This window comes from Lepidochelys kempii, chromosome 10, assembly GCF_965140265.1.
Source record: "Lepidochelys kempii isolate rLepKem1 chromosome 10, rLepKem1.hap2, whole genome shotgun sequence".
NCBI lineage: Eukaryota > Metazoa > Chordata > Testudines > Cheloniidae > Lepidochelys > Lepidochelys kempii.
The window spans coordinates 13,667,320-13,685,314 of NC_133265.1; the positions used below are offsets into that span (position 1 = coordinate 13,667,320).

General features: G+C 39.1%; 1 protein-coding gene across 24 annotated transcripts in view; it reads right to left on the minus strand.

The window, feature by feature from the left end:
• Nucleotides 1–6,267: 6,267 nt before the first annotated feature.
• The window catches only part of SUN1 (Sad1 and UNC84 domain containing 1), a 65,172-nt gene continuing 53,444 nt past the window's right edge, over nt 6,268–17,995 (minus strand). For all 24 annotated transcript variants that reach the window (XM_073362066.1, XM_073362075.1, XM_073362067.1 and 21 more), the window contains 6 exons: nt 16,881–17,135; nt 11,753–11,837; nt 10,944–11,059; nt 8,000–8,167; nt 7,190–7,282; nt 6,268–6,395 (listed from right to left, as the gene is read on the minus strand). In XM_073362066.1, coding sequence (XP_073218167.1) covers nt 6,282–6,395; nt 7,190–7,282; nt 8,000–8,167; nt 10,944–11,059; nt 11,753–11,837; nt 16,881–17,135 — 831 coding nt within the window. In that variant the 3' untranslated portion in view covers nt 6,268–6,281. The remainder of the gene's footprint in view (nt 6,396–7,189; nt 7,283–7,999; nt 8,168–10,943; nt 11,060–11,752; nt 11,838–16,880; nt 17,136–17,995) is intronic.

Consider the following 17,995-nt stretch of genomic DNA (forward strand, 5'->3'; position numbering starts at 1 on the left):
AACTGGATTCTTAGGCTGCAGCAAAAATGAAGTGTCTGTCTAAAACTTCCTGTCCTTAGTTGCTCAGCTTTCATTCTTTTGTGAGGTTAATTTTACTAGCCCTTCAGTCACCTGAGACTTCCAGGGTAAAGGAGATCTGAATTTCTAGTTCTCACTCTCCAGTTCCCTGCTCATGCCCTTCCCTTTTAAAAAATAATAAAATGTTCATTGTTTATACGTCATTAGGAGCAAAAACCAATTTCTTCTTTGCAAGTTAACTTTAAATATTGCTGGAAAAAAACAAGTAACACTGGGCACTTACATAGGATTTCCAGTGTCAAGAACGGATTCTGGAGTCTAACGAACACGCATCAATAGAGGAAAAACTAACAGAGTAATGCAGTGGGCTAGGAACATCCCTTCTAGATTTCTGAGGACAGCTTTGGAAAACTCACAGAAAAATCTGTCCCCACATCCCAGGTTTTATACTGAGCCCAGTTGTTTTGACAATGTTGTGTGAATACTCAAGTACAGGCTACCACACGATCAATAACGCTCAATTATGTATCTCTCCACTGAGTCTTAAAAAATGTCCCAGACAGGGAAAACATGGGGTGGACGACATTGCAAATATAAGGCTTCTTGATGCCATATTGCACATGGCTTGATGCACATGACCTGTATTTTAATCTTGACAACTACTGATCTGAGTAGCTTAACATGGAATTGTGTGGTTTCTCTCAAAGGGTTCAACAAGTTTTATTCCACTAGAGGGCAACTGTTTTACACACACAAATTTTGTGCAAGGGAAAAAAAAAATAAATAAAATAAAACCTTGAGGACTTTTGTTCAAATGCAGTCCAATGGAGTTGCAACCAAATACCATTTTCTTCATTTTGCTAAATTATATTAAGTCACAGAAAGGACAAGTTTAAATATATATTTTTATCTGACTTAATCTGCAGCTTCCTTACTCAACATTACTGTTTAAGTTTCGTTGTGTCATTTTGGAACAGCATAGTACTTTAATGTCTGATTGAATTTTGGGGGAAAGGGATACATAAGAATGGCCATACTGGGTCAGACCAAAGGTCCATCTAGCCCAGTATCCAGTCTTCTGACAGTGGCCAATGCCAAGTGCCCCAGAGGGAATGAACAGAACAGGTAATCATCAAGTGATCCATCTCTGTCTAGCAAACGGATGCTAGGGACACCATCCCTGCCCATCCTGGCTAATAGCCATTGATGGACCTATCCTCCATGAATGTCTCTAGTTCTTTTTTGAACCCTGTTATAGTCTTGGCCTTCACATCCTCTGGCAAGGAGTTCTACAGGCTGACTGCGCATGGTGTGAAAAAATACTATCTTTTGTTTGTTTTAAACCTGCTGCCTATTAATTTCATTTAGTAGCCCCATGTTCTTGTGTTATGAGGAGTAAATAACACTTCCTTATTTACTTTCTCCACACCAGTCATGATTTTATAGATCTCTATTAGATCCCCACTTAGTTGTCGCTTTTCCAAGCTAAAAAGTCCCAGTCTTATTAATCTTTTCTCATATAGCAGCCGTTCCATACCCTTAATAATTTTTGTTGCCCTTTTTCAATTCCAATATATCTTTTCTGAGATGGAGGCAACCACATCTGCACGCAGTATTCAAGATGTGGGTGTACTATGAATTTATATAGAGGCAATATGATGTTTTCTGTCATTATCTATCCCTTAATGATTTTCAACATTCTGTTTGCTTTTTTGGCTGCTGCTGCATATTGTGTGGATGTTTTCAGAGAACTATCCACAATGACTCCCAGATCTTTTTCTTGATGGGGTCTAAATTAGCTGTGACCACTCATTTTATATGTATAGTTGGGATTATGTTATCCAGTGTGCATAACTTTGCATTTATCAACATGAAATTTAATCTGCCATTTTGTTGCCCAGTCACCCAGTTTTGGGAGATCCTTTTTTAGCTCTTCGCAGTCTGCCTGGGACTTAACTATCTTCAATAGTTTTGTATCATCTGCAAATTTTACCACCTCACTGTTTACCCCCTTTCCCATTTATGAAGATGTTGAATAGGACTGGGCCCAGTCCAGACCCCAGGATGACACCACTATTTACCTCTCTCCATTCTGAAAACTGACCATTTATTCCTACCCTTTGTTTCCCATCTTTTAACCAGTTACCAATCCATGAAAGAACCTTCCCTCTTATCCTACAACTTCTTACTTTGCTTAAAGGCCTTTGGTAAGGGACCTTGTCAAAGGCTTTCTGAAAATCTAAATACACTATAATCACTGGATCCCCTTTGTCCACATGCTTGTTGACCCCCTCAAAGAATTCTAGTATACTGGTGAGGCAGGATTTCCCTTTACAAAAATCATGTTGACTATTCCCAACAAATTAGATTCATCTCTGTGTCTGACAGTTTTGTTCTTTACTATAGTTTCAACCAGTTTGCCTAGAACTGAAAGTCAGGCTTACTGGCCTATAATTGCTGGAGTCACCTCTGGAGCCCTTTTTAAAAATTGGCGTCACATTAGCTGTCCTCGTCATTTGGTACAGAAGCTGATTTAAATGATAGGTTACAGACGACAGTAGTCCTGCAATTTCACATTTGAGTTCCTTCAGAAGTCTTGGGTGAATACCAGCTGGTCCTGGTGACTTATTACTGTTTAGTTTATCCATTTGTTCCAACACCTTTGTCAACACCTCAATCTGGGACAGTTCCTCAGATTTGTGACCTAAAAAGAATGGCTCAGATATGGGAATCTCCCTCACATCCTCAACCATGAAGACTGCTGCAAAGAACTCATTTAGTGTCTCCACAATGGCCTTATCGTCCTTGAGTGCTCCTTTAGCAGCTCGATTGTACACTCGCTGTTTAGCAGGCTGCCTGCTTCTGATGTATTTAATTTTTTTGCTGTTACTTTTTTGAGTCTTTGGCTAGCTGTTCTTCAAATTATTTTTTGGCCTTCCTAATTATATCTTTACACTTCATTTGCCAGAGTTTGCTCTTTTCTATTTTTCTCATTAGGATTCAACTTCCACTTTTTAAAGGATGCCTTGTTGCCTCTCCCTGCTTCTTTTACTTTGGTGTTTAGCCACGGTGGCACTTTTTTGGTTCTCTTACTGTTTTTTAATTTGCGGTATACAGTTAAGTTGAGCCTTGACTATGGTGTCTTTAAAAAATGTCCACGCAGCTTGCAGGGATTTTACAGGAGCTTGTTTTTATTTGCAGTAGTGTGCGGTTACAGACTAGGGTTTACTTGAATACCCATCAGTCCCCAACAGAAAGTGAATCTGGATGTTCCACCTCTAGTTGCAGAATATTTAGAGTCCCCCTTGTCAGTACAATTTGCACTAAATGTCAGACAATGTTTATTCTCAAGGTTCATTACAGCAGGAGTCTTCACTTACATGTATGAACAAAGCCCACCGAACTTTGTAATTGACCACGCATGACAAGCATGGTGTCTTTCCACATATTTAAGTGCCCGTAAGTAGTTCTAGGAGGTTGGCCGTGGCATATTTTGTGTTCTGCTCTTATGAATGATTGAGGAATTATTTGGTTGTACAACACCTAGAGTGTGTTAAAGTGCAAAGGATTCTGCACACTAAGGCTGGAATTGTGAATACACAAAAGGCCCTATCTACATTGCATTGTTGTTTTAATACTGTAATTTGATAGTGCCCATGCAATGCCTTGCATCTACACACAATAGCCACTGGAGGTGTTTTACAAGCATCGTTTGCAATACCTCAGACAATGTCTTTAGTAGCTAGGCCCATCTGAACCAGGTAAGCCTAGAACTTCTAAGTTCTTCTAAGTTCAACTTCTTCTAAGAATGGGCAGAAAGCCACTAGCGTTGCAGTTGCTGAGCTAGTCCTCAATTCCCACAATGCAGTGTCTCATGCTTGGTAGTTACTCTGAAGCTTTTCCTCTCAGGAACAGTTCTGGGTACTATAACTAGTTTTGAAACAATATTTGGTACATCCAGAGTGCACCTTACAGCTCATGGAGGGGGAGTTAAGTCCGTGTAGTAAGGCCCTTATATTATCAGCAGGAAGGCTGTAGTGTAGAATTGACATAATTAGGTCAATATAAGGCACCTTATGTCAACCTGTATAGCGTAGAATAGCCGTAAGGGACAGGAGTTTATGTATCAACCAAGTCTGCCTCCCTTCTGCATGCATAAATCCCTTTTGACAGAAGACAATGAAAGTAAAAGGCAGAGCTTTCTGGAGAGCAGGGAGAGGGTGAAAAGTAGAAGACTACTCTCTAGCATTACCCCTCCTGCAGTTCCTGAAGGAATTTCCTACATATAAAATGTTTTTATTTATACATAGTACTGCTCTGCCCTGTGTCCATTTACCATCCTCTTTTCTCACCACAGCTATGGGATATATCCTCATAATAAAGTTGGATTGAACTTCACCTCAGTTTTACACTGAAATGTATTTGTTTATTAAAAATGTAGAAAAATGGATTTATTCTAAAAGCGGTTACCCTACATTAGTTATTTTAGCCAGAATATTCAAACAGATTCAGCATAAATACAGAAAAGAAACTTTATTACTTGTTTTAAATATTACATGCACTTTCAAAAATTAAAACTCTTTATTTAAACATCTCAATAGCATCTTGTCCATTTGGAGGCAGCAAAGAATACCAAGACAAATATTTTGAAAAGCATTTACAAAAATACATTGCACAAAGTCCTATCTTGCTTCTTTAAAAATAAGTTAGTGTTATTCAAAATATTCCCACCCCAGATCCTAATTCCAATTTATACAGGATAATTCTGATTTATATATTTAACTTATATGAAACACCTGTACATGTTTTATCTAGCTCTTCTGCATAGGCCATTGGTTCTGTTTCTAGCTGAACTAAAACACTCTATGGAGATTTTTAAAAAACATTTTGAGGACTATTGTGCAACATACAGAAATCTAATTCAGAAAACCAGTCAGCACCATCATTCATCTTTCTGAAAAATGTAACATAGCACATTTGTAATTAAGCTGACCCAATAAAATGCATTACAACAGTAAGATAATTTCTCCACATAAATGTCTTTCAGGAACCTTGTTTATAAAGGGTTTCCAGTAACATTCAGAAATAAAATTACAAAATGAGCCTCTAAATAAGGAGAGCTGTGCATCAAGTCTGTTAAAAAAATGCAGTCTGTTAATACAATGCAAGTTCCAATTAAATCAAGTAAGATAATGCTGTTGAGTCATTGCTCTAACATTCTTCAATGGATAATGAATCCTCCACTTTAATGGTATAAAAATGGAAACATTGTCTAAATATAGTGGCATTGAGTGTGGACCTCTTTTGCAAGTTACTTCACTGCAGAATTGTTTTAAATTAAAAGTTAAGTCTATGACGTGGAACCTATTTTCACTTAGTGCTTCCACAGTACAGCACTTATAAAGTGAGCCAGCCCAACTAATCCTGTGCTGAAGAGAGATTTCTGCACACCAAGATTTTGCCTCTACAATTTGAGCTCTGAATTGGTCTTATCAGCAGACCACTAGCCAGACTCTCACCTTGGTATAGGAGATAAGCCTACTAAAGATTAGTACACTGAGTGATTATTCTAACAAGCTAAGTCAAAAGGAAACTCGATAGGAAGAAAACTTAAAGTAACTGTAGTGATTTAAAATCAACCCTGGCTTTTACATTAATGCATGGTTCCATGTTAGAGGAAAGATTTTTGTGCCTCTGATGTTTAAACTATTTTTGGTTCCATTCACTTTCCTTGACAGTAACATGTATCTCATTCTGCATCTACTCAGGAAGTCCTTTTGGGCCTAGCAACAAGTTCAAAAGTCATGGTCAACTAAAGGATACATTAGCCACAGTGTTTAAAAGTGTTTATAGGTTTTGACATAGGGAGCCAGGGTAATAGAAGTGTGCAGATGGGGCCTGTATTTAAAACAGATTTCTAGCTGCAGAAAGCATATCTTATTTAAAAACTGTACATTCAAATGTAATAAAATAAAAATCACCTATTTGCCAACTTGGCTTTTGAACCAGAGTAGTTTGCATGCAATATTTTTCTCAGAATGGACACATTAAAATATAAAGCTGACCGGCAATTACAAGCTGAGCATCAGAGCAGGTACGAGTTTGTATACAATTCTGCTGGCAGTCGTCTGCATTTTACTGAAAAGGAGTATTGATCCTGCAGTACATGTCACAGATCCTCATCCTTTAAAGATTCCAGTGTTCTAGGTTTTCCAATATATACAAACAGAAAATATACAACAAAAAAGCTGTAGTGTACTAGTTTATTCAGTAGGTTTTCCATGCACTCTGAACCGATACAGACAGGTGTACTCTGTATGGCCCCAATTAGACAAAATTCTTAGCTCCACTATCTGGAATGCATTTTCATTTTTCTCCTGAAAAAACATGAAAAAAAATCAGACATCACTCACCACTTTACTTTTCTCTGTAGACAACTGATGTTGATCACCGAAAGTTGTTTAAGAGTAGCAGCCAAATCACTACACTGCATACATCATTAATTACTTAAGTAGTTAAATTATATACCCAAAAGGTAATCACAATTTAAGGAAAGTCTCTTGCAATCTACACAAGCTGTCAAATTTTCATGGTCTTTGCTTGACTTCCCATGCTCTGCTGGAGATCTAGATGAAGTAGAATAATTCTTAATGCTTTTATTTAAAGGCTTGAAAGCAGGAATAAGATTTTTATAGCAGAATAACCTTTAAAATAAGCCACAGTAACTTTCCAGTCACAGAGAATTTCAGATGAACAGTGCTACTGTATAGTTTTACTGAGTGAAAATTACTGATCTAATCCACTGTGTGGTGGGACCAGTTTAACTGTAGTCCAACTTATTTAATATGGATATTGCAAACTTCTGATACTGAAAAATATTCGTCATTATGCATGTTTTATGGAAGGCAAAAATAAAAATGCCAAAATGACCCTTCAATTTCAATGGCGCAAGTCAGGAATAATGCCATTAAGTTATTGCAGTTATCAGTGCAAGAGTTCAATCAGAATCACATTTCAGAACGCTAGCATTTTGCATACGAGCACACGGGTAGTGAAAGGCATCAGCAAATGTATCAAAGCAGCGTTAAAATTAAATTACTGCTACTACTGCAAGAGGCAAAGTCAAGTGGCTTTGGCAACCGCTGTGTATTTTCTGTTAATGTGGGCTTACCGTCACTTGAAACATCTGTAGTGACTCTCCTCCTTGATCATAGATGTACTGTCCAAGAAGGGTACCTTCTTCCTGATATTCATCTTCTAGACCCTACCATCAAGAGTTCAGCCTTGATTATTTTTTTTTCCTTCAAATTTCAGATAATCAGAATGACAAAACTAAGTTTGGCTGCAGTTATAGGGTGTCACATTCTTAACAGGGGAGGGCAGTACAACCACTAGTTATCATTGTGGAGAAAATAAGGGTTGTCCAGGAATAACAAGAATGAAAGAAAAGGTGGGACCAGGAAAGGGTGGGATTGAAGAAGACTGGGATGGGTATCAATGCTCACTATTTTACATATTTCATGTCAATTGGAAATAAAAAGAGTTTCCAGAAGTCAAAATGGACCATGACTGTGCCATACAGCTGTAGACTACTGTTATGTGACAGTGCCTGAAAGGATTATGATCCATTCCTTTTATGAAAGCGTAAAGTGCTTGGACTTGAAGATCACTTTAGAAAATCATCACACAAGTGTAATAAGTTTGATTACTTTGCTTTAATGCACTTCTCTGTAAACTAGATGGGTAAAATAACGGAAGCATTAGAATTTTTAAAAATACATAGCTTTTATACATTATTTCTCATTCATAGATCTCAAAACTCTACAAAAGGAGGTACATTTAAGAGCAATAAATGTAAATATTAAAATAGAGGGCTGTTTTACACTAATAAATATTTTAAATTGTGAATAGTAGTTCTACTCAAATTATCCAAACAGAACAAAAACATTTAATACCTTAACTTTACCAGAGAAAGACTTACATATACTGAGAAATCCTTAGGAGCACTCGTGATATTTCCTGTTGGTGAAAGAGTTTTTGGTATATGTTCTAACGTAAAGGCTGTTGGGTAGATCATCATAGAAAGTCTAACTACGAGGTATCCCTGTGATCCTTTGAATGCCCAGCAGTTTCCTGGATATATGTCAGGCTAAAGAGGGGGCAGGGGAGAAAAATATTGAACATATTGGTAAAACATTCTAATGAATTGAGTTATTAAAGTTTAGTTTGATTAGGTTATGCCACTGATTATACTTTGTACCCTGTTACATGAAAAACAATTCTGTCTATTTAAGAGAGTTTGGGTCAAATTACCAGATCAAAAAACATTGTTTGCAAGAAGCAGGATATTTCTCCTCTGCAATATCAGCATTAGGGTCAGAAATTCTCATTTTTCTACAATAGCTGAATGGACATTTTCTTGATTCAAAAATTTGAGAGAACATGCATTACAGGTATGATTTAAATTATTCACAGTACAGAAAGACAGAAAACACAACTACCAGATAAGTATTTTCAGTAATGAAAGAATGTTTTATTCTCAAATATGTTTTGCAATGGCTAGTACTTGGTGTTCCGGTGCAAGAGGCTGACAATACAAGTTATTCCTCACCTTTGTTGGGGGGAAAAAACCCTTAATATTATATATTCAAAGTAGTCTGAAAAAAGTTAGATGTTAGACATAAAGGACAGCATTGAATAGGTGAATAAACCAACTTTGACAGTTAAATTATACCCCCAGATAGCATTATTGTCATACAATATGCCTATAAGTAAGCAAGAGTTAGCAAGCTAAGAGCAATTTTTGTTGTTGATAGAATCATAAAAATGCAGGGCTGGAAGGGACCTCAAGAAGTCATCAAGTCCAGTCCGCTGTACTGAGGCAGGAACAATTAAATCTAGAGCATCCCTGACAGAGGGTTATCCAACCTGTTCTTAAAAAATTAAATTACAGGGATTCCACAATCTTCCAGGGAAGCCTCTTCTAGAGCTTAACTACCCTTCTAGTTCCTAATATCGAACCTAAATTTTTCACACTGCAAATTAAGTCAATTATATCTTGTCCTACCATCACTGGACATGGAGAACAATTGACCATACTCCTCTTTATTTCAGCTCTTAACAGATTTGAAGACTCACTGGGTCCCCTGTCAGTCTTCTTTTCTCAAAACTAAACATGTCCAGGTTTTTTAACCTTTTCTCACAGGCCAGGTTTTCTAAACCTTTGATAATTTTTGTTGCTTTTTTCTGGACTCTCTTCAATTTGTCCACATTTTTCCTAAAGTGTGGCATCCAGAATAGGACACAATACTCCAGTTGAGGCCTCACCAGTGCTAAGTAGAGCAGGACAATTATCTCCTGTGTCTTAAATATAACACTCGTGTTAACAGAAAAGGAGTACTTGTAGCACCGTAGAGACTTAAATTTATTAAAGCATAAGTTTTCGTGATCAGATACAGACTAACACGGCTGCTACTCTGACTCCTTTTAATACACCCCAGAATGATATTAGCTTTTTTTTTTCTTTTTTTTTGGCAACTGCATCACGTTGTAGGTTTATATTCAATTTGTGTTCCACTATAACCCCCAGATCCTTTTCAGCAATACCACCTAGCCAATTATTCCCCATTTTGTAGCTGTGCATGTAATTTTTCCTTCCTAAGTGAAGGTCTTTGCACTTATCTTTACGGATTTCATCTTAATGAATTCAGATCAATTCTCCAATTTGTCAAGGTTCTTTTGAATTCTATTTCTAGCCTCCAAAACGCAAGCAACTCTGCCCCCTCCCCCCCGAGCTTGGTGTCATCTGCAAAGTTTACAAGCATATTCTCCATCCCATTATCCAGGTCATTAAGATGAAAACACTGAATAGTACTGGACCCAGGACTGACCCCTGCGGAACTCTTCAAGATACACCCTCCCAATTTGACAGTGAACCATTGATGATAACTCTGATTATGGTCTTACAACCAGTTGTGCACGTTGCTTATAGTAAATTAATCTATAACATGTTTCCCCAGTTTGCTTATGAGAATGTCCTGTGGGACAGCATCAAAAGCCTTACTAAAAATCAAAATACATCACTGCTTCCCCCCTATCCACTAGGCCAGAAAACCTGTAGAAGAAAGAAATTAGGTTGGTTTGGCATGATTTGTTCTTGACAAATCCATGCTAACTATTCCTTATAATCCTATTATCCTCTAGGTGCTTACAAATGGATTGTTTATTAATTCGTTCCAGTATCTTTCTAGTTTTGAAGTTAGGCTGACTGATCTCTTCTTATTGCCTTATGTCCCTTATTAGGTGTAACTAATTTTGTGCCTTACCCTTTTTGACTTTGTCCCCACTATTCTTTTGTGCTCCTCCCTAGCAGTTGGGGTTCTACATAAAACTTATAGCCAGTATTGTCAAAAGCGATTAGTGATCTCCGTGCCGAAATTGATTCTCCCTAAAGCGGCGTAAATTTCATAGGATGTGTGCCCAGAAGTTTCTGAAAACCAGGCCCTCTTTCAAATGTTTCAAGCTAGACAACCAAAAAACAGAGGTGTTCAAAACCAATAATGACAGGCCTTGGCCTGTGCTTATTTCTCTCATTTTTAGAGAAAATTCTCCTTGGGCTGGCCCTCTGGACAAGGACTATGCACCTCCTTAGTCACATTTAAATCCTCCACATAGGGCTTAAGTGTGATTTAAATGGTGACTAGGCCTTGTGTAGGCTCTCCGCACAGGGTTCTATTCTCAGCAGAAATGAAGTTCAGGATGCATCTTCCATTTCAAGAAAAATTCTGGTATCCAAAGTTTCTTGACCTCCTGAGGTCAGGAAAGTTTCACAACTTTCATAGCACAATGGGGTCCTGGTCCATGACATGGTGCTACAGAAATACAAATAAACAACAGGATTTTAGGTATATTCTGCTTTTCATTACCTGGATTACCACTCTGGGAGACTGAGAGAAATACCACAAAGGAATTCCAAAGAGACTAATTAGAGCTGTTTTGGTCTCGTAGGTCTCAGAACAGCGAGTACTCAGAATGCTGCCACCTCAAAAAGAAGAGTCAGGTTAAAACACAAATAATGAAGTGTTTCCATTTTTCATCAGGTAACTAGTCTTGCTTTCAGTAAAATATTGTTCCAAATTGAATATGCCAGTGATTCTTTTCAAACAAATATCCAAATCCTGTCAAATTCTAGTAACTTTCTTGTAAACACTTATTTTAATGCAAGCATCCTGTCCCCAGATTAAATAGAGTTTTACATTAAGGAAGCTGTACCCCACTTTTCAAACAGTAGCATATTTCTCAGAAAATAAGTACTATTTTCAGCTTGAAATGAAACTGTATTTCTGAAAAAAAGAGGTTTAAAAAACTGAACAGGTATGCGCTTTTTCAGTTAGTTCATGTTCATAATATGTATACCGTACAAAATAGCTATTCTCGCTTAATTATCCCTCAGTATTTTCTTTTAAAGCGTCTTCAAACTTGTGCCATACTTCTTACTTCAAGTATATCAGTGTGTTTCCACAGTGCAACCAGGAGTTCAGAGTTAAGTTTGTATGCACTTTTTATGGCGTATACTATTAACATCCAACTCAACAAAATAATACAAAATATATAGTATTCCTATTGTTTGTCAAGCATTGCACACAATTCTTGATTTACTGCAAAAACTGACAACTCAGATTACATTGCTGCAAATAGCAGACTGATCTATTTATAGCTTTTCTGCTATATTTACCTCCAGATTCTAAAGCAAAGTCCACCATACCAGTCTTGTCTTGAGAATAGAGTTTCAATGCATTATTTACAATAATGCGTGCTTGCTACAGATATAAGGGGAGAGAGAGAGTATGGAAAAAGAAAACATGTTTGGTATTAGACATACATGCATTCAACAGTCTTTATTAACTAAGACAGTATAAACACGTAATAAAATTGTACTATATCACAGAATCTTTGGAACCAATATCTTTAAGATACATTAGCCAATTTTTGATGAGTGCCAGTCAGACTATGATCATCACACTAGATCACTCTGAATGGCATTTCTGTAAGTCTCAGTCTTCTCTCCATTAGGTTATATTTTATTTTTCTTTATACTTTAGGTATTCCTCAGCTCCCAAGACAGCATGGTTTGACAGGCATTACAGATCATAAAGGGTAACGGAATTTACTTTATATTTCTTTATTGCAGCCAATGTGGCTACTTGTTTTAGGATAGGAATAATAGTTTTCTAAGTCACAAGACTAGAAAGTCTATTGTAACTACCTAATTAACAATCCACCAGAGGAGACTGCTGACTGAAGCATAAGGCCATGTCTACACTACAAATTCTGGTTGATGCAAATTACATCAGCATACAGCTGCCCCATGTTAGTACACTGCTTGTGTATACTTGGCTGCTTGTGTCTGCACTGCATGTACTCAGGAGTGCTTGTGTCAAAGTAGAGTGCAGTGCACCACAGGAAGGCATCCCAGTGTGCCCCACCCACTGCCACATAGCTAAATCTTTTTGGGAAATTATCGCAATGTGTCGTGAAATAGAAATGAATCATGCAGGGACCTCTGGGAGTGAAAGGTCAAGTTCCTGCATACAACTTTCTCCATCCCATAATGCCATCCATATCCTGTAATCTTCATGCTTTTTTTAAGAATCCGACAAACCCCCACAACCCTTTTCTGCATCGGCCATCTCTGACAAAAGCATGGAGCCCATGCAGCTCTGCACTGTCCTTATGAATGTTGCAAATACAGGATGCAAGATCTCCTGCTATCTGCAGACCCGGAGAAAGAACTGCAATACTTGGGGACATAACGATTTCTTCAAGGACAGACTGTTAAGGGACAGAGTGAAAAACAATTCAAGGCTGCTGGTGGTGTTCACCGAGCAGCTGCAGAAAGTGGAGCGGCCCTTCTGGGCCTGAGAAATGAGCACTGACTGGTGAGATGTATCGCAATGCAGGTATAGGATGAGATGCAGTAGCTGCAGAACTTTCAAATGTCTGCCCCAGCCCTCCAGCGCAGAAACACCAGAACAAGAGCTGCGATGACAGTTAAGAAGCGAATGGCAATCACACTTGGAAGCTTGCAATGCTGGATTAGTACTGGTCAGTGGGAAATCATTTTGGAGTTAGAAAATCCACATTGGGGGCCGTTAATAGTGTCCTGCTATGCAGGACTGACTCTCAGTACCGTACAGGACACAGTGGATGGATTTGCAGCAGTGGGGTTCCCAAACTGCGGTGAGGCGATACTTGGCATGCATATCCCTATTTTGGGACCAGCCCACCTTGCCACAGAGTACATCCACAGAAAAGGCTTACTTTTCTATGGCTATGCATGTGTTGATGGACCACCAGGGATGCTCCACTGATATAAATGGGCGCTGGTCAGGGAAGGTGTATGACACTCACATCTTTAAGAACATAGGACTGTTCAGAAAGCTGAAAACAGATATTCTTTCCCAACCAGCAAATCATCATTGGCGATACTGAAATCCCTATAACGATACTGGAAGACCCTGCCTACCCCTTGTTCCCATGGTTCACTAAAAGCCACCTTGACAGCACACAGGAAAGATTTAACCACCAGCTCAGTATTTAAAGGAGGACAGTTGAAAGTGCTTTTGGTAGACTGAAGGGACACTGGTGTGTACTTCCAATACTGAATTTCAGGGGGGAAAAAAAAAAAAAAAGTATCCCAAAGGTTATAGCAGCTTGCTGTGCCTCGTATAATATCTCTGAGGCAAAGGGGAAAAGCTGCCAGGGTGGAGGTGGAGTGGCTGTCTGCTGAGTTTGAACAGCAAGACATAAAGGCTTAATGTGGAACTATGCGGTTGTAGAAGACTTTGAAAGAGCACTATGATAGTCAGCCACATTAATGCACCATGTTGGTCTGTGCTGAGCCCCCAAACCCGTAGGGCCAGTTAGGAACTGTGTAGTGTTAGTGGTACATTTATACATATGACACTGTCTTTTAGTGAACCTATGAATTACATGCAGCTTGCTGTACATTTACACACTTGACTAGCGTTTTGTTGAATCTGGTGTTTTGTTGAACCTATGAGTTCTGTGGTGCCATAAACTTAAAAGTCCTGGGTGCTCGAGTACCACTATGCATTCTGCAGTAGGAGAGGTGAACTAAATTTATTTTTTAAAAAATTATATATTTTTTAATAGAAATTTGAGTGACAAAAACAGTGCAAAATAACCAATGAGCATATAATAAAGGACAATACAATACAAGCTTCTTACATATATTAATGGAACAGAATTTTAAAATCAGAAAGGCAGCAAACATTTCTGTCCATTTCAGTGCACAAGTGCAGTCTATTCTGGCTACACAAAGCAACTGTGGCTCTCATAGGACAGTGTATGTGAAGCTGTAGTTTTCCTTACTATCCACCAGCATGGAGTGGTAGCAGTAGAGATGGGGCCCAGGATGCCAGGTGGAATGTTGGGGTGCATGGGAAGCTGCCACCATGAAGTTCTCCAGGGACTGCAAAGGGTGGCGAGTTGGTGATTACTGGACTTGTAGGTCAACCAGAGTATGCAGCATTTGTGTTTGCTGCCTGAGAAATTCTCTCCTTTTCCTGCTGGGATTTCTGGGTCTTTCTCCATTTTCTCCTGTCCTCTCTGTCCCTCCCCATGCCATCTGCCATGCTGGCCATACAGGTCTTTTGTTTGCAGTCTGATGCATCACTGGCTTGCAGGATCTCACTAGCCCTCTTCTTTCTTCTCCTCAGGGTTCCAGTGGTGTGGAGGGGGCCACAATGGAGCAGCTACAGATGAAACAGATATGTATCATTGGATTTACAACAGAAAGGGAAAGATACAAGTTTCAAAATCCCCTGCCCTTATTCCCCTAATTTTTTTAATGACATGCTTATTGACACTTCAGCTTTGGAGTATCTCTGCACAGCACTGCTCTCCAGTCTCAGCCATGGTGTGTATGGCTCAGCAGGGGCAAAGGAGGAGTGTGGGGAGGCAGGCACTAAGATTTTTGGTTGCATGAAACAAAATTTCAATCCCTTTCTCCATGGATACGCGTATAGGACAACGGTGCTAAATATTGGCACTATTTTCAACAGGAGGTGGTGATTTTATATTATCTCACTTCTGAGAGTAACAAAGGCAGAGAGAACATCCCAAAGCCACCCGGGTCCATAAGCTGCTAGCCTGTTTACTGCAATTGTGCCAGCAGAACTCCTTGCGGAGGTGTGTGTGTGTAAGTGTCCTACAGTGGAGGAATAACAAAGTCAGCCATCCCTAGAAACCTTTGGGGGATAACTGCAGAGTACATTCATGAAAGTGGCAGAAATTTCTCAGGAGGATGCAAGGGACACCTCTATGTACATAAACTGCTCCCTCTCTCCTCCCACCCCCACCTAACCGAACAGGGGAGTGAAATGCAGATACCAACTCTACCTCTGTTTGTTGTACTGCTCTCTCTTCTCAGAAGAGTCAAACAATGAAAATAGATGCCTATGCCTTGTTTACTTGGGGATGGGCTGGTCTCCACCTTTTCGTTTAAACACTGTAAAGGAAAATGCACACACTTACCCAAGGTTTCTTTCCCTTCACCAGGTTCATCGGTGCTTTGCTGATGGGACTGGCCAGACTGACGTGGAGTCTTGAACAGGTCCTGGCTCATGACATAGCTGGACCCCCAGCTCTGCCATGTCTCCCAACTCCTCCTCATTGTTCACAGACTGTGTCTCTGTCTCAGGCTCCTCTGAGGTATTTACAGTGGTCTGCAGGATGCTGGTGGGAACTCTGCCAACCCTGACATGCAGCTTATTGTAAAAGCAGGAGATCTGTGGCTCAGCACCAGATCAAATGTTGGCCTTTCTGGCCTTGTGGTATGCCTGTTACAGTTCTTTCACTTTCACGTGGCACTGCTGCTGATCCCTGTCATATGCCGTCGCCTGCATCCCCCATACAATTATTTCACAGATGTCCATGTTTCTGTAGCTGGTTCATAGCTGTGTTTGAAAAACCTCTTCTTCCCACAGGCCCAGGAGATCTAATACCTCGTCTACTCCAGACAGAAGCAAGTCTAATGCACGGAGCTGACACAGTTGGTAGGGCAGTTACACACAATAAGGGAGAACTGCTAGATGTGCTTGCCAAGCAAGGCAATCAGGAAAAGGCATTTCAAAAATAAAATGGGGTTTTGTAAGTGGGAAGGTAGATTCCAGTCTCTGTAACCCCTGGACAGTGGAGTTCACTGTGGATCCAGGGCAGTCACTATCAGGCATTGTGAGAAAGCTAATTGGAGTACTGTTAGGATTGACATATGTTACACAGTGTCTACACTCGCATTGCATCAACTCAGTAAGTCAACTGTGGCTCAATGCCATTCATGGAGGTGGATTTATGGTCATTTTAACAGAGCATTTACATCAGCTGGAGAAAAATTTGGGCATAGATGCAAATTGGCTGATGCAAAGTGACTTACATAGACCTAACTTTGTAGTGTAGACCAGGCCGAAGTTGTATCACCACAAAAAAATATATAAGGACGTTATTTTTGGGCAACACGTGCACCCAAACAGTGCTGTCCACAATCGAAAGCTATAAGATTTTATTTAAACTGCTACTGAAACAGTGGAAATCTTTGACAGCTCTTTAGATATTATATGAAGCACAATTTCAATGCATTTTAGATTTTTCTTAACTGCCATTAAACTTCTAAACTATCTCCCTCAAATTTCCTATCTGAAACCAATTTCATTAACTTGTTATATTTAGACATGACAAACTATGTACTGTAATAAAATCCTTTAAAAACAATTTTTACCCTAAGTAACAATAGCTATCAACTTATGAACCAAACTTTTCAACGTTTATTTTAGAATGCTTACCGCTTCTGTGATGCCAGAAATCACTGCATTATTTACTGTACTTGTTACTACTTCAGAGGTTGGCTTTTGGTTTGTAATAGACATGTGGAGAGTAATATTCTTGAGGATTTGCAGCTCTAGATCTTGTAACAAAACCTGCAGATCGCTCTTGCTCACAAATTTGGATGTTAGCCATTGGAGTAGTGATTCAGAAAAGTCTTCTTGTCGGTCACCAAAAAACATAAGTTTGACAGATTCTTTGACCTGGGCATCTACCTAGTAAAATCCATCAATAAGTAACAGTTACTATTTGGATACTTTTTCAAAATAATTTAATCCTCAAATCATTTGAAGTCATAAAATGAACAGTTGTGTAACCGGTACGCTTAAAATCCTTAAGTTTTTCAGAGCTGCAAATAAATGTAGCTTTCATATATCTCCATGTTTGTAAAGCACTTCAGTAAAAACTCCTCCATTGGCATAGCATGCCTTCGCGTAGCGGGTGGGAGAGGAATCTTGTAACACAGGAGATGAACTCTTGGAACAACTGGTGGGATGGGGAGAGAAGAACCTAAAAGAGTCTAACACACACCCTAACTTTGGCAGTTTGGCAAGGCATTAGTTATGTTAAACTTTTCTCGTTATATCAATGTCAGTTTCTTGTGTGTGCGCCTCACCATTATTCAGTACTGCAAGCACATCTGACATGGTGGTCTCAGTTAAGATTAAGTTGACAAAAGAATACTTCACAACATCACTACATTTGTCACCTTATTTTAATCCCAATAAGTAGATGGAGTTACTGAGGACCTCAAGAAGCTATTCAGAGGCTGGGTAAATATGTAGCCAGAGAATATGTGAAAGACATTCCTTTTCACAAAAGAAGTTGGCAGACAAATTAAGATACACACAGAATGACCTATCAAAATAAATCATCAAAATTACCTGAAATGACAAACAAAAAGAATATACTAGACCCTTTTTCTACATGCAGAACCATAAATTGGATCAAACAGATATGAGAAAATACTGCCATCTAATCAGCCCTCTCTGCTCCACAAATATTACCATCTTCCTGTACTCCGACTGAAACCACCACCACTACCCCCTGCGCCCCCCTCTGGAATTAACAGTGT